This window comes from Spodoptera frugiperda, chromosome 17, assembly GCF_023101765.2.
Source record: "Spodoptera frugiperda isolate SF20-4 chromosome 17, AGI-APGP_CSIRO_Sfru_2.0, whole genome shotgun sequence".
Taxonomy (NCBI): Eukaryota; Metazoa; Arthropoda; class Insecta; order Lepidoptera; family Noctuidae; genus Spodoptera; species Spodoptera frugiperda.
The window spans coordinates 3,402,501-3,425,370 of NC_064228.1; the positions used below are offsets into that span (position 1 = coordinate 3,402,501).

The window sequence follows — 22,870 nt, forward strand, 5'->3', positions numbered from 1 at the left end:
CAAGTGGAGGCTCAACGCCAACGACGACAAGCTCGCGCCGCTCTCCGGTAACTCATATACATACATATACAAGTCATTTGTTAAAGTAACTCAGTTAAATTGAAGTCGGTTATTATACTAAAACTTGCTTCTTAGTGTAACAAACACTTTTCTGAAAACTGTATCGTAATTGGTTCAGCCAGTTGTGGGGCCCGTGATTAGGGAACAAACAAACACATATAAGCATATACCTGCATCGGTTTTTGAAGTCTGTTAATTATTAAATTTCTTAAAAATATATTTTATTAAAAACCCTTTTATTATATTTTAAATATTTTAAAACCTTTAACACCTTTCGGCGAAAATTGTCTTTAATATATGTTTGTTCATTCAAGGATATTTTGTTTTAACTTCTTGAATGGCGACCGAGTCTCCAACTTAAAATTGTTACTATACTGCCTTCAAGGATAACGAGTGAATGATTATTATTACATGTATTTATTGAACGTGTGTTTCCAGTGAACTGCTGGCCGTCAGAGGGCGCGGGCGGCGGGTGCGACGTGAACATCGAGTACGAGCTGGAACACGACCATCTCACGCTCAGCGACGTCAACATACACATCCCACTGCCGTACGTAGCTGTACTTATGTTATAAAGCTTATAAGTTTGTTTGTTTGTTTGAACGTTTGTCTGGTTTGCATTGAATATTGTTATTGTGTGTGTTGCGTTGTATGTATCAAGGTAATAAAAAAATTAAAGAGAATTAAATGTATGCTGCGAGTACCGATAGCGATAAAAAAAGATTTTTCTAATGTCCATCCCTAAAGAGAGACGTCAACGTCATACAGGCATCTGTCAGCCGCACCTTGTTACAGCGCACAAGGTATAATAACTTACACAGCAATTGTATTGATTTTTTTAATATGGTAACCAAACTATTATAATTTTAAATCTTTATATAATATGTCGTGCTGGCCCGATGATTTAAGACGCTCCCTTCTTAGGGAAGAGATTGCTGGTTCGAAACCTACCAACGGCAAGTACCAAAGTGACTTTTTCCGAGTTATATGTACTTTCTAAGATTATGTAGACACCGCTGACTAACGGTAAAGGAAAATATCGTGAGGAAACCTAGGCTTATAATTTCTAATAATAAGTTTGAAATCGCCAACCCGCATTAAGCAAGCGTGGTGATTAATGCTCAAACCTTCTTCGTGTGAGAAGATGCCTTTGGTGAACGGTGACCACTTGTAAGGCTGATGATGAATTTTGATCTTTAGGTCAAGCAACTACCAAACATACAAACAAACAGACTGACATACATTCCAAAGTACATTTGTGTGATCGATGTGTATTTGTCCACAGTTCTGGCAACACGTCCGTGATAGTCCACCAGTGGGAGGGCAGCTACGCGCAGAAGGGACGCACTCTCACCTGGAGCATACCCATCATTAACAAACAACAGAAGTCCGGCAGCCTCGAGTTCACGTAAGGAGTTATCATTTGTTTTTCTGTCATTATGGTAATCTATCATTTCCGTTCATGGACACTTGTAACACAAGACGAACTATACATTTATCATGATTATTTTAGGGCGGTTTTAGGGATTATTTTAGGAGATTGGGCAAAAATTACTTGTTGCATGTAAATATCGACATCTGAGAATGTCTAAAAATAAAAATGCCTTCATTTTTTTGATTTAACTTTGATCTTAATTTTAGTATTTTCCAACTTAATTTAGGTGAAATCCGTAAAATTTGACGCTAATGTGAAACGACAAAAAATTGGTATGGTAAAATTGGTATTTCTTAAAAAAAGAAAACAGAAATTACACATCTAACTCTCTGTGTCTCATAGAGTTTTTTGGTCGTTCTTTTCCATTCGAAGCTACACTTTGAAACGAGCACCTAGCTTAACTAATGGACAGATTACTGTTCATTTCTTTCTTTGTTGACCTTTCAAAAGTACATAAGTATATGGTTTAATTGGAATAAATGATTTGACTTGTGGTTCTTTCCTCAAAGACCACTACAGAACCAACTTGCACGGTTCTCCGACATATTTAATTGATTTTGTCTGGACTTTAAAAGAGACTATGATCTCTTAGTTTGTTTCGGCATTTCTTCTCAGAGTAGTCCGATAGGAAATGCCGGCTTCATCTAGTTATTTAAGAGATTGACATGTAAAAGAGTTACATTGTAACCTATTTGCAAAATAAATATCATTTGTCATGACTTTGACTGTTTAACACAAAATAACAAAACCCTTTTTCCCCAGTGTGACGCCGGCGATACCAAATGACTTCTTCCCTCTGACGGTGACCTGGACCTCCGACACGTCCCTCGCCCTCCTGAAGGCCACGAAGGTGACATTCGCAGAGGACAGCACGCCCGTAGACTACTCACAGGAGATCAGCTTCCATCCCGACAAGTATGAGATCGTTTAACAACTTAACTAAGTCTTAGTGTGTGCTAAAATGACAGGAACTATTATGGTGACTCGGTTAGTGAAATAAAGAAAATATAGGTTTGCTGGTCAACAATATAAATACAAGAACGAATCCCAGATAAAGAGGATTGTTTTTCCCACTAATAGAGGTAATTCAATGCCAATGTGTTGGGACCTCAGTATGAGTTCCAGTTGTGGAGGTTTCCCACTTATCCAGGTCCCACTTAACCAAGTTTCACTGTATTAAAGTATTTTTGGTGGTTAAGCTGAGGGTTAATATGACTTAATGCGTTACTAGCGCCATCTAGAAATAGCGCTTTACGAAGGACTCGATAAATTTATGCTACCTGTATCCTTAGTACGAGTTTGCTTTACGACGAACGAAAACGAAACGAGACCCGTTTCAGCGCTGTGATTGGCCGGCTCCAGTGAGCTCTTTTCGATCGCTTTAAACGTAAAGCAAACTCGTACTAACTTACTAAGGGTACTGTAATAAATATTCGTTCAAGTAACACAGTACTTGGTCACCATAGTTTGTTCAGTCATTTGCAAAGTTATATTGTAATAGTCGGCTTATATTATAAGGGAGAAGTATATTCCCACCTCCTCCAGTCAAACAATACACACTTTTAACTGGTCATATATAAAGCTCATTTTCCATTGACACTCCCTAAAATATAAACTGACTTAAATAAGGTTATATTATTTTAGTGTTAATTTAAAAATATACGTTTGATTTATTGAAATTCATAAAATATTTAGTGTTGATAGATAATCTTGTTAAATTGATAAGTTTTACTTTACATAACTATTATACTTAATACATTTTCGCTTCTGTTTCTAACATTCCTGACTGTGGATGCCTTTTATAAAATAAATGGCTAATGAACCCATTTTAGTTATAAAAAGATTAAACTCTTTCATAACACGAGTTGCGAATTGAGTATGAACGAAGAAATTCATTGTATAATATTATATTCAAAATAAATATTTGTGTGTGAAATTGGCAAAATGTATTCCTATTAAAAATAAAATGTTATCATCAAACTTGTAGTAAGGCGAACCGATGTGGTTTAAAATACTGTATAAACATTCTATGCAATAAAAACTATATAAAAATCATATAAAAATGCTATTTTATTTTGTTTGACATGTTGGAGTACTTGACATTATTTGTTTCAAGTTATATGCTGGTATTCGTTTGTGGGAATCGAATATTGGACTCTCTAAACTTCATGAGGCCGCTTCCGAAAAATTCTGAAGGCCTCAACCTAAATGATTCTTGTTAGTGTCCTCAAATTATACCTATGTGTGTGACGGTAGACATGTTCATGATTCACGTTCATATTTTATTCACCCTTTTCTGTGTTTCGTTGTGTCAAGCTCAAAATTCAGTGGCTCTTCAGTGTGAGTTATACTTTTTAATTGATTTAAGTGCTGTAAGAATACCATAAGTGCTGTATTTAGATAGCCGCCCGAAAATTAAAAGGTACTACCTCCGTACAAACCATGATGCACCAGATTCCATAGAAACTCTGGAGTTTCTATGAAATATGGTGCCACTAGCTATGTGTATGTATAATTTTGAGCTGAATAAAAGTAACTATGGGGCTAAGTTCCAAATCTTAGTCCGTTCAGAGTTATTCTTTATTAAACATGGTAGTTTTATCAGTAACACACATAGCTATTGAAAGTTGGGACCAGGATTTGCATCCTCCTTTGGTCATTGTAATCATTTGGAACAGGGGTTTTTTCCGGAGGGAAATTCATCCAATGACTTCTCCCGCCTTGGGCGAGGCGAGAGGTAGTGTCAGACACTTACTGACTAAAAACCACCTCTTTCCTTCTCCTGCTTTTTGAGCCGGAGCCCTGGTAAGCCCGCTAGTTAGTCCGCAGCTCCGAATTTGGAACAGGGGTAGATCTGGAATAACACATACCTAGACATTTTATCCTACGGGGATGCGGGCCAAACCGTTGGCTGAAGTTAGTAACTATGTACACAGAAAGCAATGGCGCTGTTTTAGATTTCGGGTCATTAGATAACTACCAAGTGAATGCGGTTCCGACGAGTGAGTCGAAGTACCCGTGGATAGCGCGCGTGATACACTCGCGCAGTTCGTACGTCCCGCACATGTGCACCGCGGCCTGCATCGACGAGGCCATCTTCGTCACTGCTGCCCGATGTATTTTTAAGTATGTATTCGTTTATACAGACTGACTGGTGAGATACCTTCAATACTTATGGAGAGTACTCGGTACTCGATACTCGTCACCTTGATATAAAAAAATAGGTGCTTATTTTTTTATCGAAATGTCACTAAAAATAAGTGAAATTTGGATAGGTCTCGATCTCGATGTAGGTAGGCAACAGCTGTACAGTGTCGGTACCTATGTATTCCGCAGTTAAATAAATAAATACTGGACTCTCGGTGTACTGTGTGCGAAGTTTACTAAGAAGTTATTTAATATTTCATTTTTATGTTATTTTATTTCATGATATATACAGGGTGACTTTGAATTCGACGTATTCCTCTCGGGAGGTGATAATACAACTAATTTCCTACAAAATTAGCCCTGAGGTCCTTGGGCGGAAAGTGGCTAGTTTCTGAGATATTCAACATTTTTGGTTTTGGTAAAAAAATCCCGATTTGATTACAAAAACATCAATAAATAAAAAAATACTAGTTGGATTTTAGCTGTTTTAGTTTTAATCAGCTGCCAATACATCAGTTATCATTTATAAATACTAATAATGGCACAAATATCATTCGTTTTAAAATAGCAAGTAATTTCCTATCAAATTTTGTTTTGTGTCACTAATTTGGTCGATAGAAAAGTGGATTTATTTCATAAAAAAATATATGACACTAAGCGTACAAACTATTAGAAAAACTTCCTTGGTTTATTAGCTACCCAGTAACATAAAATTATTGACAACTTTCTCAAAAATAAATGAATTAGTTAATTGATGATAAGTCGAGTGTAAAGAGAAAAGGGCAATTTCAAAAACATCTTTATTTGCAAAAAATGATCCTAGCTCATTCATTCATTGTTTTAAATTTGAATTTAGAAACAAGATTACGAGTTTATTCGAACACGGCGATTGTTTAGTGTACTATCGAACTACTGTGCGGCAGTGGTTGGATACATCGGTCTTCAGGCGTTGGATTGACAAGGCGGTCCCACTACATGACTACATGGCATGCACAATGACCAGAACCTAACGCCGGTTGATTTTTACAAGAAGTTCCTTGTTTATACAGACGGAATATGCCGTGTATCGAAATTCTTCTCCAAAACATATTTGAAGATAATGTCGAAATTAGACGCATATTCGGTCCAAGAGTGACCGTCATAGAGATAAGGAAGCGTGTTCGGGCATGTATTCGTCGTAGGGAAGGTTACTTTGAACAATTTTTTGCAAATAAAGATGTTTTTGAAATTGCCCTTTTCTCTTTACACTCGACTTATCATCAATTAATTCATTTATTTTTGAGAATGTTGTCAATAATTTTATGTTTCTGGGTAGCTAATAAACCAGGTAAGTTTTTCTAATAGTTTGTACGCTTAGTGTCATATATATTTTTTGAAATAAATCCACTTTTCTATCGACCAAATTCGTTTTGATAGGAAATTACTTGCTATTTTAAAACGAATGATATTTGTGCCATTATTAGTATTTATAAATGATAACTGATGTATTGGCAACTGATTAAAACTAAAACAGCAAATACAGGAGTAAGCCGATAACATAATAATTAATAAATAAACATGGTAAATATCCCGTCTTAAGTTCTAATGTTAGTTACAACGTGTTGTTTCGTGCCGGAATCAAATCCGTGACACGTTGCACAACAGCCAGTTGTCCAGCTACTGCGCAAACCACTCAGTAGATAGGAGTTTGCCAAGCCACGGTTGAACCTGCTCCTCTAGCTATATACAACTAAAAGATTTTAAATTACTATTTCAGTTTAAAAGTAAACTACACGAGAGTGCTATACAACTCGAAATTCTACGACACTTTAGCGTTTGTGGTGCCTTCGGTGCCGACCAAACAGGCTTACGATGACATAGGTTTCATAGTGGTTCGCGCAAAGAACACCAAGTCGTGGCAAGTGATCAACCTGTTTAATGGAGCCAACAGAACTGACGGAGCGTACCAATGGTTCGCGAAGCTCGACATGTTCTACGGCCCGATGAAATACAAAGTTGTTGGATACGCTATGAGAAAGGTAAGAAAATCTATCCTTTAATGCTGAAGAATCCGTTATTTTAACGCACTAACCTCTGGAATTAGGTACTAGTTCGAATTGAATAAGTCTTTCTGTATCGGATAGTCCATTTATCAAGAAAAATCTAATAAGTGACCAGCAGCTGGTGAAACTGCGCGTAAATAGTTTCTATGTATAAACTAGCTTTTGCCCGCGACTTCGTCTGCGTAAAATAATGGCTTGTGGCAGATATTTGGGGTTTTAAATTAGTCTTTTCTAAGACATATTCTACGGCTATAGCAAACGTCATCAATCAAAACACACCTGCAATAAAATTAATTACAAAACGAGTCTGGTATGTGGCAACATTGTTTTAAGAAAAAGAAATTATATGTAACGTATCGCAGGACTAGCTGCTGGGCGCATGTCGTTTCCAACCAGCCGATCTGCAAGTCGTTGGGCGAGGGCGAGAGGCGAGACCTATTTTCAGCAATTAGCTAAACACAATTATACATACTAGTAGGTATCTTTTGAAATCTTCAAATAAAACATTAAGTATTTATATTCTACAGTGGATTAACAAAATAAGAGTGCCAGAGAGGCATTATGACCTATCAGAACTTGACGTCGTGGTGAATTTAGAAATATGTAACAAAATCCTGGCGAAGAAAAAAGCTAAAATACTTTTCCGCGTCCCATGCTACCACTCGTGTACCGCCGAAGAGTTTGAGAAGAATAATGCCAAATGTAACAGATATCATGGGGTGGAAGGTGGCGCCCTCATTGACACAATATCCAATAAACTAGTAGGGATTGCGACATGGGGCATTAATTACGATAAATATGAAGTACCGGTTGGTTTCTCTGTGGTGAATTCAGAGAATTTCTTCAAAGATTACCGTTGTGCAAAACTGATACGAGACGATAAAGGTTCGTTAGATGTGAAGGGGTATTACCAAAGTCTGTGCGATGATTAAATTGTTACTTTTAAGTATAATTGTTTTATTTCGAGTACGAATTATATCCTTAAGTGAACTTATGGATTTATAACATAGCACATCTCTGGTGGAGGGGAAAAGCACTCTAACTCTGAAAAGGTTAAGGTATTAATAAAACCAACAAATAATAATCAAGCACTTATAATCCAATAATGTTTTGTACAGAATTATTCATATAAAATATTTTAAGTACAACCTAAGAATTATCTACATTAAAATTAAACTTAAATTCTGAATTTGTAAATGAAAATTTAAATTTCTTTGCACTATCTTCACTCACTTTTTCTGTGGTGGCAACATCAGGTTCAACTTTAGTGTTGCTATCTGTTTTACAGTCACTAGTGTTGCCATTATCAGCAGCAATTTTGTCATTATCAAATTGATCAGGAGCTAAATTGAAGTTGAATCTAAATGACTCATTGCCTGTCGTCAAGAACGCAGATTTTCTCAAAAATGTAGCTTTTGGTTTGTCAGGAACATCTGATATCTTGATTTTACTGGCCACTGGAAACAAATAACCTCAATTTACAAGAGGTTAAGAGTAAAGGCTTTCATGTCACAACTTTAAAGTCACGAGATTAGTCTCCATTTATGAAAGACTTCCTTCTCCTGGATTCTCCAATAAGTAAATATTATCATACAATAAGTTAGAATTCCACATCTTATTAGTAAAGAACCTTCCACGAATCAATTATAATATCAAGAGCCCGATATTTAGATCTTGGGGCACATTATCAAGCAGGTTTATAACACTTATTAGTTTTTTTCTTTAGCGAAAAGCTATTTTTATATTACACATTTAATTTCAACCGACATTTATGCTCTTCTTGCATCAAATTATCTAGGACACTACTTTAATCTTACTTTTTGCTAATTTCTTCTCCTCAGCGGCCATTTTAGCTCTATAGTCTCCGAAATGTGTTCGCATTAGTTGTCTCTTGCGGATTGTGGGCTGGTTGTTGTTTTTTAGTACTGTTAGGACTTTCCATGCTTCTTGCACTGAAACAAGTATAAAAAATATTTAAACAATACATTTGTAAACAATATTTTGAGGTTAAATAAATATACAAATCAATAAGAGTAATATTGCATAATAATATATTGTAACATCTAACTAATAATGTTTTAATTATGACATTATGTTATTGTCATGAAATAGCAAATTTTGTGAGCTGTATACAATGTTTTGGAGCTCTGGCGTTTATGTAGTGTGCCACTTATCAACAATGGTGAAATCAAGTTTTATTGTGTAAGGTTAAGAAGAATATATAAGAAGATTATGCATCCCTAGTAAATAAAGAAACTTACTTTGCTTCTCATTGCCTTTCTTTTCGTTTAAAGATCGTTCTAACTGTTGAATACACCAGCACAATTCAAGCTGAAATTGACGCACAGATTCCTCGGGGTCGACTCCGTCCGATGTGTCTTTTTCAACTTTACACGGTTTCTGGAGAGAGTTGGACTTTCCTTTGGAATGTAATTTAGTTGGTTTAGGCATATTTACTGTTTAAGATCACTCTTATTTCGATAAAACCACGTTTTGTTTTGTTTTGAACATTTGACGTGAATCCTAAATAATGCGATAGGACGTGACGTGACGTTTCTTATTAGATTTTTTATTGTAAGGTGCGGCGTCAATTGCGTTCGGAAATTTATTGTCTTGTAATAATCAATAACGATTGAGTGATTATTTCGATGCTCACAAAAATATTTTTTATTGCAGTGTCATTTATCAATTTTATGGTAAATTAATATAACCGAAATAATATTATTATTGTTAACAAATATAAGAAAATTATGTTAGATTATGTTTCTAGATAAGTTAGTGTAGTGTAAAAGCATCCTTAAGCAGTGTTGCCAGTATAACTATAGTGGCGCCAACTTCCTATGACGTAACGTGAAAAATTGTGACACTAAAATTGTAACCTCAAATAATTTTACTGAAGTTTTCACGAGAATATATTATGCCGCTTGGAAAATTCGGGAAAATAACGATTTCGTGGTAATTACTTGAATAATCAATATCCTTTGTGTGTTTTAATTATTACACTATAAAATTGTGGTGAGCCATGTATATTTACCTTTTTATTTTTCTTCTATTTCCTATCTATCTCTCATCTACATGAAATCCCTATGAAAGACATTCATGACGAAATATTTTCCATCGTTATGTTGACTGAAGACATTTGTAGGCCATCATCTAAACATTCTCAATAACAGAGACACTTCGGCCAAAATGATCTACATTTTGTCGATTAAAATTGTATTTGTGAAAAAATTATAAAAAAAAACCATTCGATCGTAATTCGGAGCATGCCTTGCAGGTTGGCAGTAACAGTGACAAGTTTATCGTTATTTGTGGTGGCGAAGAACTCGATAAATGCCCGCCGTCTGGAGAACATGAGAGCTAGGGAACGTATGCGCAAGTCTAACGAAGGAGAATATCCGGACTTGTACAGGCGGTTGTGAGAGTAAGTAAGAGAACATCACCTATCAGCCAGATCCAGACTGATCAGTTCCTGGACATTTCTAGAGCCTCGAACAGAATCTGAGTTTTGGTGTCCCATCCGAGACTACAAAGTAGGAATTAAGTAGGTGCCTAGAACTCACCATAGTATTGTATTTCTGTGAAAAAAAGACTAGTATATTTTAATTCTGGGACAGCAAAGTAAAATTACCGGACATGGGACAACACACATTCTGGGACAATCCCACAAATCCCGGTCACCTGGCAACCCTACTCGCAGTATAGTAGACAAAAGTGTACTAAAATAATATCCACATTCCTGTTGCTTAATTACATGCTATCTCTGCAATCACACTTACCGATATAGTCATTAAAAAGAAACAACCATACTTCCAATCATGATTTGTCAATTAAAAAATGTATATTGCTGTTAGAAAGCCACATAATATAGAGCTTAGTACAGCTGATTTATAACTATTATACTAATCCATTAATCATTTGAAATCTTGAATAAACAAATATATTACTGCTGTATATTTCTCAGTCTTAACTAAGTTTTAATATAAATTTCAGGCTGGATTGAAGTTTATTTGAAGAGAGAAAAGAAACCAAGATGTCTTCACCAATGCTGGACCCTGCCAAGCTGCAGCTCGTGCAAGAGCTGGAGATTGAGATGATGTCAGACATGTACAACCGACTGGTGACTGCGTGTCACCGCAAGTGTATTCCCGTTAAATACCAAGAGACTGAACTTTGTAAGGCACTTTTAATCTACATCTACAAAGCCCTCAGAATAGAATTACTCCTTCATGAGTTTGTGAATCGTTCTTGATCCAGTTTTGATCAAGAACTTTATTATTACAAAAAGTTTTGAAATTTTGCCATAATCATTTGCTGTCTTTGACTGCCAATAGAAAACTGTTGAAGGCAAATCCTCCGCTAATGTCGGTCACCAGTGAAATAAAATCTCATTTAATTGAGTAAGCTAGTCTCTCATATAAGTCTGACAATATCGCTTGAGTTTCTAGCAGAACTCATAGAACTAACTTAGCTGTTAGATGGAGTATCCAAAGATCACAAGTTTGAAAATTTATATATTGAATGTCACAAGGCATGCAGTTGTATGCTGGTTACATATCCAGCCTATCTGATAGTCATTGTGTGGAGCCTATATTTAGCTGTAGATGTCTAGTTGCCGATATGATGATCCAAAGACAATGGGTGCTAATATAATTGTTTCTTTATTTCAGGCAAAGGCGAGTCAGTTTGTTTAGATCGTTGCGTCGCCAAATATTTGGATGTCCATGAGCGTATCGGCAAGAAGTTATCGAACATGTCTCAAGGAGAGTCTGAGGACCTCACTAAGGTCAATTTGGACAACAAGAAATAGAGCTGCACCAATTTGGATGAGACTTATCATGAATCATAGTAAAATGTACCTGACATTTTCATTATTGCCATATAAAAAAATGCAAAAAGCAAGTTTATTTTTTATATCTCAATAAAAATGTCCTAGACATCCCAATGTATCAAGCAAAACTAAATAGCATTTAAAAAGGAACACTAAACCTGAGCTAAGACTGCCCTGTAAGTATTAAAAGTACATAATTCCTATTCATCATTACCTTTCCGTTTAATGATACCTATTAATGATTCATTGTAAGTTATCATCCAATAGATAATTATTTTTATGTAATGACAAATTATATGTTTGCGGGTTCGTGAAAAATTCATGAAAGAATTTGAGATTGTACAGTCTCTATTTTTTTCATAGAATAATGTACAAGTTGATATATTTTGTCTTTAGAGTGGGTCATGAATAATATTTAGTGATTTATTGCTTTAGTGTTCGAATGTTAATTCTTGTTAGAAATAAAAACGACAAATTCAAATTCCATCTTTTATTTTACAATGTGCATAAACTACAAACTAATATAACAAACATAAATTTACTAACACAAAGTCACATTCACTGTGTTTTCAAATGTGTGGCTTGACCAAAGCCGAAACCGTAGCCGACTGTGTAACTCCTTAGAAGTTGCACTAAAACGAAAATATTGGAACAAAAGAACACAACTCCTTTTAACCATATTAGGAAGAAAACCTCCCGGCCTTTGAATTCTAATAGGTACGCGTAGAACAGCCACGCGCCTTGTGCGGTGACCCAGATGATGGCCAGCAATAAGGCTTTCGAGGACTTGATCCTGAACGAGTGAGCGACCAGCGGCAACAGCGACAGGAACCACACAAAGTACTGTGACGTCATCACACTATTGAAAGCTACTACGACCACAGTCTGACAGAACATCGCTAGAGGCAACGTCTGAGGGTCGGGCCCATACTTGATACTCAACAAAAACAATATAACAGCTTTGAACAGATTGGTAACATTCTTCACTAGGTCAAGCCCTTGATTCGTATTCAAATATGAATAGTAAAAAAGTACAGAGAAATTGTGACGAGTATCGGTTCTATGTACATGATAAATATACGTCTCGTAAAGAAAGTCGTAGCCATACAGTGCATACATGCTGTATGTGAGGCCCAATAGAGTGACTAAACAACTCGTAGCCAAAATCAATTGGCTTATATTCGGCCATAAGATTAGCATTCCCTGCCTGAAAGTGGTTTGGCGTGGTATCTTGGTGACTCCTAAGCTTAGATACATGGGAAAGCTGAAAACAATTGGGTACAAGCGTAAATGGATTGATATGCCAAGGAACAGTCCTGATAACGCATATTTCTTTAGTCCTTTGACTACATCGGTTTGCAGGAAAAGCAACGAAAGTATAATGGTGAAACATGAGACGGAATCTGCGTTACCACGAGTCGATATGCCTATGCTCAGCGGATTGTAAAGCCACAGAAACGAACAGTACATCGGCACATTAGTAGCGGCACTCTTCGGACCCAGCTGGCGTTGCACTAAATTCTTCACTGCGACCGTTATGAACAGATCAAATACAGAAAAAAGAATTTTGCCAAAATCTTTACCCAAGACAATGTTTGGTACAAGCAAGTACGATATTAAGGGACTGTATCTGTAAGTCTGCCGCTTGTATGGAGAGTCTCCATTATACACGTGCCTCGCAGCATCAGAGAACACGGAGTAGTCAATGTCAGTGTAAGGTAAATCATAGGTTTTATCGTGAAAATCTGCGTAAACGATCAAAAATAGCCTTATAAAGAGACCTGCGGCTAGATGGTAGCGTAAAGGCAGGTTGAGGACTTCCAAATAACGATTCATCCTAGATCCTGGTCTTCAAATCTTTGGCAGCGGAATATAAACAGGTTTTAAACTCCTGGAACTCTTTCGCACAATCGTCCTTTTTCACCGACCCTTCCTTGAGCAAGACACAGCGTGCGTACAGTACACTCTGCTTGGAACACTTAGCAAATACTACGGGATACTTAGCTAGTCTTTCTTTAGCTTTAGCAATAGATTCCATAATTACTCGACTTTACGGCGAACCGAGAACGTGGTGGGTGGTTCAGTGAAGTCGATCGGATCGCGCGGTCGAAAGAAGATATCGTAAATGGGCTTCGAAAAGAATATCCCGAGACCCAAAAAAGTGAACGTGACTTGGAAGGTCTTGGGGTACCTGTAGATCCAACTTCTTTTTCCTAGAGGTTGGCTCTGACGACGATGATCCATAGCTTATCTGGAAAAAATAAAATCGAATTATTGACACAATTTAAACTGGTGTGTGGCAAGAAGTAGATAATCACATGAATGGTACCTTTTGAGTTATTAAATTTAGGACGCGTAATCTGATCCGATATGAATTTCCTCAGACTTTTCCTAAATCTATTGTGATAATAGCCAAATATGAACATACACACCTATTTAGCCGGCCTATCAGTGACCGGCGCGTACTTCCGCGGTTCCAAGTCGTAGCCCTCGGAAGTTAGAGACACGTCTAACGGTTGTTGTCGGGAATCGGGGATGGGGACAGACTGGCGCATTCGCTTCGAACCTCACTTTATCGCAACGCAAGCGTTGTTGGAAGTCGGTTCTCTGTGAACGCCGCAGTATCACTCCATTAGAAGCCGGTTTAATAGGCACGATGCATGGCTCTCCTACAACTCAACCTCCTCACCTATTGTGATAATATGAACATACACACCTATTTAGCCGGTCTATCAGTGACCGGCGCGTACTTCCGCGGTTCCAAGTCGTAGCCCTCGCACACAAGAGACACGTCTAACGGCTTGAACTTAATGCAGCACTGGCGCATCGCTTCGAATACTTTATCGCAACGGACTTCTTGGAAGTCGTTCTCTGTGAACGAGCAGAAAAACACATTAGAAGAATTTAATAGGCACATAAAGGTACCTACAACTAAATCATCCTGAACTGTCATTAGAACTTGAGATGACCACGGATGAACTGATCATCCGTGATCACCGTGATCACCTAAGTAAGAACATCGTTAAACTTTAAAAATCAAATGCTAACTGCCGCACTCAGAGACATTTAATGATTACTTAAACTTTTCCTTAGTAACGATTTTGTATCGAAAACGATTGCTAAGGACTGAGTTAGGTAACCATTAAATAACTCTGAGTGCGGCGCAGTGGCGGTAAGTTATGCACATCCTAAATTACAAACCAAAATACAATTGTGGCCACAATTCTAGAATGTTCGTCATTCCATATCGATGACTATGGCCACGTAATGTAGTAACATTTGGTTCGGAAGTAAACATACGCCCCTTGGTCGCACGTTCATTGACGAGTCGTCACTCTCGACGCGTCACGTGTCTGTCTAAACGTACCTATTTCAATATCTCGTATGGAATGGACGCGACCACTATTGTCAGCTGTTTATGCTTGTGGCGCTGGGTATAAAATGTATCTCCTGGGATGTGCCTGCCTGACTTCGTATTTCAACGGAAAGTTTTCTTAATTTTGTCTTTATAGTCAAACTTTACACAACGCACACACAACGTCACGCCTTTTATCCCCAAAAGGGTAGGCAGAGATGCACATTACCACATGTAAAGCCGCTGTACAATGTACACCCACTTTTCATCGTTTGTGTTATATGTCCCATGTAATAGAGGGTGAGCCTATTGCCATATACTGGGCCAGTAATACTTGACTTAACAATAATTCATCTATCTATAAATAGTATTTTTTCTGTGACTCAAAAAGGGAATAAATACTTAGATATAGACCTGACAAAACACACATACATATAGAGGCGATTTACCTAATTCTATAGGATTTTTTCTTAACACCTCTCAAGACAGTAGTTACAAAACCGAATCAGTATATTCTATAGCTCGACTGAATGAATAAGTAGGTACTAAGAGGAAATGAAGCTGTGGTTTTTGTGGCTAAGTAGATACCGTAGGTGCATATAACTACCTATATCTAAAGACTTAGAAAATGCAGTATGGTTGACCGCATTGTGGAAAACCAGCAAATTCGTCTGGGAATTACTCACAAGCGAATGTCACATTGCAGCAAATGTCGTGGTAGCCTGAAGGTTCCGTAGGCTTAAGACCCGTTTCTCATGCATGAGGGTAGGGACTCGAAACCTACCAACGGCAATTACCAATGTGACTTTTTCAGGTTGAAGGAAAACATCATGAGGAAGCCTGGGCTTATAATTTCTAATTATAGGTACGTTTGAAATCGCCAACCCACATTGTGCAAGCGTGGTGAATTATGCTCAAACCTTCTCCGTGCGAGAAGAGACCTTAGGTCAGCAATGACTGCTTATTAGCTGTTGATGTGAAATGTCACATTGTAAAATTATAATCATTTACTTAAAGAACCTTGTGGTTGCTGTTGGCCGAATTTTAGGACTACATTAAAGCCGATTAAGGATCACTATATTGTAGTTCGGTGGACGGCGTGATGAACAGATCGGTATTTTAAAATATTCTTATATCCAAATCCAAAGAAACATAGGTAAAGAAAATTGTCAATAGCAACAGTATTTTTCTTACGTAGTTGCGCCTAAAATTGCCAACAAAACCAGATAATCTCGCCAAGTCGTTAAAAACTGTTTTACGTCAACGAGAACGCGTACGAATGAACGTCACAGACGGAGGTTTGGCTCAGAGGTCAGCAAACTACGTGTTTTTGCTTGCTAGTGTTTCAATAATGATTTATTGAATAAATATGTACTTAAGGCAAGTATTCATGGTCTGATTGAAAATAATGTCGCTGATGACATCTTCAATTTTACTTTTCCGAACTGATTGTGGCTTGAAGACAGAAAGTGTATTAGGTATTTGTATTTTGGAAATATTCATAAAAAACGTCAGCAGCCAGATTATGACAGCGCTGCCTGCCTAGTCTCTATCAATTACCTAGACGGCTCTAAAAAGACATACGGGGAAAGAGCTATCGTTCTACCTATTCAATTCTGCTACCACCAAACTAGGTACTTGCTTTTATTTCTTAAAACTCTCCTGCTTTAGGCAATGCATTGATAAATTTAATTAAGTCTTATCGCTTATCTGGGTCTAGGGCCTAACAAAATGATGAAAGTAATTGAATACAGGCATGTGACCAATTACTTTCTAGATACATACTCGTATACAATCGCAGGCCAATAACACAGCTTTACAATTCTATCGAATAACTTGTGAAGCTCACTCCAACGTAGCTACTATGTCCCTGGCTGACTTATTGTGGGTCACGGTCGCTTGAGACGTATCTGCAATCTGCATACATAGAACTATCACGCTACTCCTGCCAGTGGCTACATTTGTCTTACCGGGATAAAAAGTAGCCAAATACCTATTAATTTTTCTAATTTTCTCCCATAACCATTCAGACATTTGGACGTATGACTTGGACTTAGTATGAAAGTACCTACTACTTTTGATGACGGGGGTTTTTTGAAACCTTCAAAAGGTGCCTAGCTTTTTGGGGATAAAAGACTAGGGAGTGTAGGATTTTTATCTCACTAAAACCACCCCGGGTGGCCACCCTCTACCCCTGTAAGAAGCACCGAAACCTCTTAGTAGACTATAGACCTGCTCCGAAGCCCTCACGGTGCAACACCTGTTACGGTACATCCCTATGAAGAATACTACTACCTAGCGAATACTTGGAATGAATATATTATTATTATGGAACTAACCGATAACTTTTTTAACGGTGCAGCTCACAGCAGATCTGTAAAAATGAGAGGTTCTTCAAACATAACTAATATACAGGTGCCGTAAACCAGTAGGTACATTTGTAGAAAAAAAAAACTGGTTGACTGCATCGTGCATCTCTTGTGCACGTCATAATTGGTGCGATGTGTCATTGCGGTCATGATAATTATGATGCAATTCCCACCTACTTATGTAGGTAACTAAGTACCTACATGTGAAGATGCATGGTCAAGCCATTTGTTTCAGATTACATGATATATTTGCTAGGAATGGTACCTGTTACCTGATGTTTACCAGGTATCAGTTTATTCGACATGTGCGGTCTGTTACGTTGACACATGACATCATGAGTCAGGTACCTATTCACCAAAGGAAGGTAGGTAGGTAGGTAGGTTAGAGGGACAAGTTTTTATTTTGAAGGGAGAAATCATATAATGACTCCTCCCACCTTATAGAAAACAATCAGGCGTTACTTTGCGGAAATTCATGCTACACTAACAATACAATAGATTTTTAGTTTTGATTCCGCTTGCGGGCGATAGGCGGTGCTGCACACCGCATGTTAAAAATACATCTATAAGCGGAATTAAAATTCTATCGTATCGTTAGTGTAACTTACAAACACTACACAACTGCCTGGCTACACTATCATGTGATGGGAGTGTTATCAAAAAGGGGGCGGCCTGTACCAAACGTTATAGATTACGGGAATACCAGCGAAACAATTTGTATTCTGTCTGAATTATAGCTACCTACCTATTTTGTTTCCTAGGTAGGTAGGTTAGGTACTTGTATGGCCTTTTTTTAAGTGGGGAAAATCATCCAATGACTTCTCTTGCCAGGGCAATGCAAGAGGAAGTGTCAGACTCTTACTGACTAAAAACCAACCCGTTCCTACTCCTGCTTGTCGAGCCGGAGCCCTGGTAAACCCGCTAAATAGTCCGCAGCTCCGGAACTTGTATGGCCTAGATGCATGAATGCAATGTATTGTAATGCCTTTTACCCCCGAAGGGGTCAGCAGAGGTGCACATCCACTGTACAATGTACACCCAATTTGTATCATTTATGTCCACTGTAATAAGGGGTGAGTCTTATACCAAGTACAATTCCAGACTGCACGGCAATCTATGTCTGTATGGTAAAAAACCGAGTTGATATCTATTGATTCCATAAGACATGAAAACTCGAGCATCTGAAGTTAATTTTGATTCCCTGAATACAAAAAAAATTTTTACGTAGGTAAAGTAACTACTTCAATGTTTAGTACAAGTTATAGGTACCAACTTACATATACCTAATATTAATTTATTTAGTAGGAATATAAGTAAATATTCTGTTGCCTTGTACGATTCAAACAACGTTCATTATCTACTAAATGTCTACCGCACACTGGCAACAGAGATCAATGCCTTATTAGGTAATCAGCTTACGATATTCCATACATAGTAATTGAGTATATAGATAACATTCCGGCCTGATAACTAGCACCAATAATCCTTTATAGTAACTAAAATTCACAAGAACCATTCATTTTTCTTACGTAATCGTCAATATTACAAGAGTTCTAGGTTTTTAATTGTCACTGCAATTAAAAGTAACACGGTCAATTGGCGTTCAATGAAAAAAACGTTTTCAGCAATTTATACATATATATTTTATTAACAATAATGTTACAATCGACATGCCGCCTTAATCTCAATAGAAACAAGATATCTATATTATACAGTGTGATACTAAAACCAAACAATTATTTAATATAACACAATATTTTCAATAACTTGTAACTTTACTTAATTTACATAAAAATAATGGATATAATCTACATAAATTATCCGTGGACAGCACAAGAGCCTTCAACAAATGAGATGGATCTGTACCTGGCATCTGACAATAAGGCATTCCATGCGCCCATCGGCCGTAAAACATTTTAAACTTAAACTAATTAAATACGCAATACATATTTAGTATACTTTTTACAGACATTTGTCTTGTTAGATTCACGTTACTATAGTAGCTATAACAAAATATTCATTGCAACATTATTTCGTTCGCGCCGGAATCAAACTCGGTCCCGTCGTAATAATTCCCTAATACGGTGACATGCTTCCAATTGGTACTAACTGCTCTCTTGACGGATTCAATTGAAATAAATTGATGTAGATACAATCTATGGTCGTGCATTGTTTAACAATGCAATGATATGTACAAATAACAAAGCCCAAACACTTTTAAATTGCTTTAACAAATCACTTTCTATAATATAATAAAAATTACACTTCTAAAGAGCGACAAACAGATCCGTCATGGATCTAGGAATTAATAAAAATATTTATTAAAATGGACAGAGCTCCACGATTCACGATAACAGGGAACCGTTCTTAGCTTCTTTTACTGTATTCTAGCTTCAGTACAATCTACAGATTGCATGTTCATTCATATAAATGTGATAAAATAAAACGAAATATCACGTTTTCCTCAATTTGAGGAATCACATATTAATTGGATTTACAAAATTTTAACCAGTAAAATAATGAGTTCTGATAAAAACAATGGCACCGCGCGCGACTGAACTTGTTCTGTGAAAATGTTGCTTGACAACATTTTATCAAATTCAAATGTTATGAAGCCTACTTTTAACTTGATTTGAATCGGCTCTCTGTGTGGCTGAATACGAGCATAATACATAATATTATAAATTCTACAAAGTAAAAGTTTACGATTGTAAAACAATTTTGGTGGAATCATTATAATAATACATATTTAAAATCAGACTCTTGAATTATTGTTTGTAATAATAATGATAAAAAATGGCAGATCCTGAGGCGCTAATTTTAAAATCATCAAAATATTGCAAAACTTAACTAGAATATATTATGAAGCAATTTTTACACAATAAAAAAAGAAACTAAGTTCTCGCTTATTATTTCCGACACCTACATTTTTGACTTCCCAAATATTCTTAAAATATTTCTTTTTAATTTTAATATACACACTATGTATAATCACACTTTTGATAATTTTCTATGAAAACAATCTTCTATCGGCGAAATAAATGACAATGTATGTGAATATAAAGCTGCACACTGCACGGGACAGTGATCAAATTAATAACATTTATATGCATTTCACTAATTCAACTTAAGTATATAAAATAATTGTGGGCTGTATAAAATTACATATGTTGTCACTGAAAAAGTATGGTTATTTTAATTCTATAAGTTCTTCGTTTCTATGATAAATACATTTTTACTCTGTGTGCTGTCATAAAAAGAATTTAAATAGGTAATTTTCTTACATGAATGGTTTGTTAATTACTACCTACTCATTAAATGGACTGTTATTGGCTTCAGATATTTAACATATTCAACAATTACAGATAAATTAAATTACACACAATTCATTGTGAGTTTTAGATAAGTTTGCTTTAACCAACAGTGAACCAGTTTGATAAGTGCTCAGATATTAAATAGGTACCTAGAATGTTACTACTTTCAATGATGGATTATTTTTATAAATATTTCAATTAAAATGATAACAATTTGTATGTATCATGTGTTTCATTACTGACCTGAGTTCATATTTCAAGAAATGTCACTTCAATTAAAAACATTCTACTGTTTTAATTAAAACATTCCAACAAGCACATTCTATTTGAGTAAAATAATAAGCCCTTACATGCAAAAACAATGGCTTCTGAGATACACATGATTGGTGTTCTACTAAAATGCTCTTTACATTGCTGCAATAAGGTACAATTTTGTTAACTAACTTACATAATAACGGATATCTGAAGATAATCCACCAGCTATTCTTGCAATGATAGCATTGTACACTTACAATTAGAGCCCATATTCCATTTAATGCTGACAATATTCACTATGTCAATAACTTCCATTTATACAGCTCCAACATTTTATAATAGAAATCCTGAATTCTGCAACAATTCTGTATAGGACACAGTTGTACCAACTTTCCACTGTAGGCCACAAACTATGTCTGATAACTACCTACATGAAAAGTCAATATAACTACAATCCATTAAATAATAGTCTTCAAATATGAAAACATATAGTTCATATCTTCAGCGCCTGTCAAGTGGACCGCGCATGTACATATCGGCTATTGACTTGGACTAGCTTCACTTTCAGGCCGGTTTAGGACCGGTTTCTCTGCTATCACTGGCTTATCTGCCACTTGAGGTTTCTCAGCGAGGGGTGGTTTCTCTGGTATTATTTGTTTCTCCAAAATGGGGGCAGATTCATCATCAACTTCTTCATCTGTCTGGTTATTTTCAATGTGCGTATTGGACAGTTTATTAGTTATCACATCAGGTTGTTCCTGCTCCATCTCAGAAGGTCCATTCTGTTTCTCTCCATCATTCATAGAAGGAGAGATGGATCTCTGCATTATGTTGGGATTGTTAGGAGATATTGCTCTGTTGGAGTTGTCTTCACTAGATGCACTCAGCTGTCTTGGCATTTGTTGACTTGGGTGAGACAGTGTTTGGGGAACATGTGCATTATGTAGGGGTAGTCTAGACTTGTCACTCTTCCTCCATAGGGTCACTTCTTGTTGTTTAAAGTAGCGGCGATCTTCAGTGTCCATTAACACAAGATTTAGGTAGTACCGCACTGAAAATTTATTGTTTATGTCTCTCATTGTCGGTGTCAGGTCATAACCAGCTAAAAACACTCTTATAGGAATGCTCTCTCCTCGAACAGGGGCCCCATCCATAATTTCATACTTTGCAACCGTCTCATTCTCTGTGAAAGTGTTAGGCCCAGAACCTGTTGTTTCTCTTTTAATTATTGATATTTCCATGTGTTTGATTTTGATACGGACAAGGAGGAAATAGATTTTACCAACAATTACATCCTTCAAATGGTATTTTGATTTGTTGTACTCAAATTCTATGTGTAGGCAGTCTTCAATACCTACTTCCATTTTAATGGAGTTTAATACGTCGGGGTAGCTGCACAGCGTGTGGACAGCGATGTCCACCTCTTTGACGACATCTGTGAGACGGCGGACTATCGTAGCCCTCAAGAAGTACCTCAGTCTGACATTAGCGCCCGTATACACTTCGTAAGGTTTTTCAACGTTAGCGAACTCGAATGGATACGAGGTATGCTGTAACAGGTCACCGGGGCGTGCCAACTCCTTTACTAACGATATAAATTCATGGTGATTACCTCTATCGTAAAATAATTCGATCTGACCTATAAGTTCGACCTTGATACCTTGGTGTTCAAGTTTCGACCCGGGTTTTCTCAGGGTGACGTTCACTCTACCTGAAACGGTTTCGCCGTCGTAATACAACAATAACTTCTCCTTTTTGCCTTCATCCGTTTTCACTTCGGCAACCTTCCGTTTGTCAGCATCATCAAATACGATTTCAATATCCGCAGTCTGTCCAAACCCGAAAAAGCTCATTTTCGCACTTATCACTTACACAACTTATCGCAAAGTTTTTACGTGGCTTTACAACAAAAATGTAACGATTTATTTGAGCAAAACATTGAAAAACGGCGATGAAACGCCCGCAAATCTGTGGAGGCGATTGAAAGGTTGAAGCAAAGATGGCGACTGATTTTATGTCGGCTGTCGGCGAAGAGGTTCATAAATAAAATTATAATTAAAAA

The 22,870-nt window shown here is 36.8% G+C and overlaps 7 protein-coding genes and 1 long non-coding RNA gene across 10 annotated transcripts in view; 3 read left to right on the forward strand and 5 right to left on the reverse strand.

The window, feature by feature from the left end:
* Positions 1–3,558, forward strand: part of LOC118276647 (coatomer subunit delta) — a 13,236-nt gene extending 9,678 nt beyond the window's left edge. For both annotated transcript variants that reach the window (XM_050699789.1, XM_050699790.1), the window contains 3 exons: positions 499–610; positions 1,346–1,468; positions 2,258–3,558. In XM_050699789.1, coding sequence (XP_050555746.1) covers positions 499–610; positions 1,346–1,468; positions 2,258–2,426 — 404 coding nt within the window. In that variant the 3' untranslated portion in view covers positions 2,427–3,558. The remainder of the gene's footprint in view (positions 1–498; positions 611–1,345; positions 1,469–2,257) is intronic.
* LOC118276565 (uncharacterized) lies at positions 3,498–7,631 on the forward strand. 2 transcript variants are annotated; one of them, XM_050699798.1, is made up of 4 exons: positions 3,498–3,712; positions 4,453–4,621; positions 6,399–6,660; positions 7,212–7,631. In XM_050699798.1, exons 1-4 carry the CDS (start codon positions 3,580–3,582, stop codon positions 7,614–7,616), a joined length of 969 nt encoding a protein of 322 aa, XP_050555755.1. In that variant the 5' UTR covers positions 3,498–3,579; the 3' UTR covers positions 7,617–7,631. The 2 variants fall into 2 exon arrangements, with proteins under 2 accessions (XP_050555755.1, XP_050555756.1); XM_050699799.1 differs by having other exon boundaries at positions 3,570–3,835.
* Positions 7,632–7,762: 131 nt separating this feature from the next.
* On the reverse strand, positions 7,763–9,254 carry LOC118276939 (UPF0488 protein CG14286). The gene is made up of 3 exons (XM_035595568.2): positions 8,946–9,254; positions 8,502–8,636; positions 7,763–8,141 (listed from the first exon to the last, which is right to left on the reverse strand). The coding sequence occupies exons 1-3, from the start codon at positions 9,133–9,135 to the stop codon at positions 7,834–7,836; spliced, it is 633 nt and encodes a 210-aa protein (XP_035451461.1). The 5' UTR covers positions 9,136–9,254; the 3' UTR covers positions 7,763–7,833.
* A 278-nt stretch (positions 9,255–9,532) lies between these two features.
* Positions 9,533–11,996, forward strand: LOC118276917 (mitochondrial import inner membrane translocase subunit Tim10). The gene is made up of 4 exons (XM_035595535.2): positions 9,533–9,699; positions 9,962–10,108; positions 10,678–10,859; positions 11,355–11,996. Exons 3-4 carry the CDS (start codon positions 10,718–10,720, stop codon positions 11,492–11,494), a joined length of 282 nt encoding a protein of 93 aa, XP_035451428.1. The 5' UTR covers positions 9,533–9,699; positions 9,962–10,108; positions 10,678–10,717; the 3' UTR covers positions 11,495–11,996.
* LOC118277036 (GPI mannosyltransferase 1) lies at positions 11,991–13,351 on the reverse strand. Its single transcript, XM_035595700.2, has one exon. It carries the CDS (start codon positions 13,349–13,351, stop codon positions 12,074–12,076), a length of 1,278 nt encoding a protein of 425 aa, XP_035451593.2. The 3' UTR covers positions 11,991–12,073.
* Positions 11,991–13,688, reverse strand: LOC118277039 (uncharacterized). Its single transcript, XM_050699828.1, has one exon. The coding sequence runs from the start codon at positions 13,551–13,553 to the stop codon at positions 13,353–13,355; it is 201 nt and encodes a 66-aa protein (XP_050555785.1). The 5' UTR covers positions 13,554–13,688; the 3' UTR covers positions 11,991–13,352.
* Positions 13,689–14,240: 552 nt separating this feature from the next.
* LOC118276918 (uncharacterized) lies at positions 14,241–17,626 on the reverse strand. Its single transcript, XR_007706160.1, has 2 exons — positions 17,210–17,626; positions 14,241–14,386 (listed from the first exon to the last, which is right to left on the reverse strand). It is a non-coding gene; the product is annotated as an uncharacterized LOC118276918 (long non-coding RNA).
* A 1,231-nt stretch (positions 17,627–18,857) lies between these two features.
* Positions 18,858–22,825, reverse strand: LOC118277035 (vacuolar protein sorting-associated protein 26B-like). The gene has a single exon (XM_035595699.2). It carries the CDS (start codon positions 22,659–22,661, stop codon positions 21,348–21,350), a length of 1,314 nt encoding a protein of 437 aa, XP_035451592.1. The 5' UTR covers positions 22,662–22,825; the 3' UTR covers positions 18,858–21,347.
* Between the last annotated feature and the right edge of the window lie 45 nt (positions 22,826–22,870).

What these genes read in the sequence shown, in the direction of transcription:
- LOC118276565 (XM_050699798.1), top strand. Translation starts at nt 3,580, where the DNA reads ATGTTGGAGTACTTGACATTATTTGTTTCAAGTTATATGCTGGTATTC. An exon ending in CCTCAACCTAAATGATTCTT is followed by an intron (nt 3,713 to 4,452) that starts GTTAGTGTCCTC and finishes GCGCTGTTTTAG; the next exon opens with ATTTCGGGTCATTAGATAAC. An exon ending in GCTGCCCGATGTATTTTTAA is followed by an intron (nt 4,622 to 6,398) that starts GTATGTATTCGT and finishes TTACTATTTCAG; the next exon opens with TTTAAAAGTAAACTACACGA.
- LOC118276939 (XM_035595568.2), bottom strand. Translation starts at nt 9,135, where the DNA reads ATGCCTAAACCAACTAAATTACATTCCAAAGGAAAGTCCAACTCTCTC. An exon ending in GAAAGGCAATGAGAAGCAAA is followed by an intron (nt 8,637 to 8,945) that starts GTAAGTTTCTTT and finishes TACTTGTTTCAG; the next exon opens with TGCAAGAAGCATGGAAAGTC. An exon ending in GGAGAAGAAATTAGCAAAAA is followed by an intron (nt 8,142 to 8,501) that starts GTAAGATTAAAG and finishes ATTTGTTTCCAG; the next exon opens with TGGCCAGTAAAATCAAGATA.
- LOC118276917 (XM_035595535.2), top strand. Translation starts at nt 10,718, where the DNA reads ATGTCTTCACCAATGCTGGACCCTGCCAAGCTGCAGCTCGTGCAAGAG. An exon ending in ATACCAAGAGACTGAACTTT is followed by an intron (nt 10,860 to 11,354) that starts GTAAGGCACTTT and finishes TCTTTATTTCAG; the next exon opens with GCAAAGGCGAGTCAGTTTGT.
- LOC118277036 (XM_035595700.2), bottom strand. Translation starts at nt 13,351, where the DNA reads ATGAATCGTTATTTGGAAGTCCTCAACCTGCCTTTACGCTACCATCTA.
- LOC118277039 (XM_050699828.1), bottom strand. Translation starts at nt 13,553, where the DNA reads ATGGAATCTATTGCTAAAGCTAAAGAAAGACTAGCTAAGTATCCCGTA.
- LOC118277035 (XM_035595699.2), bottom strand. Translation starts at nt 22,661, where the DNA reads ATGAGCTTTTTCGGGTTTGGACAGACTGCGGATATTGAAATCGTATTT.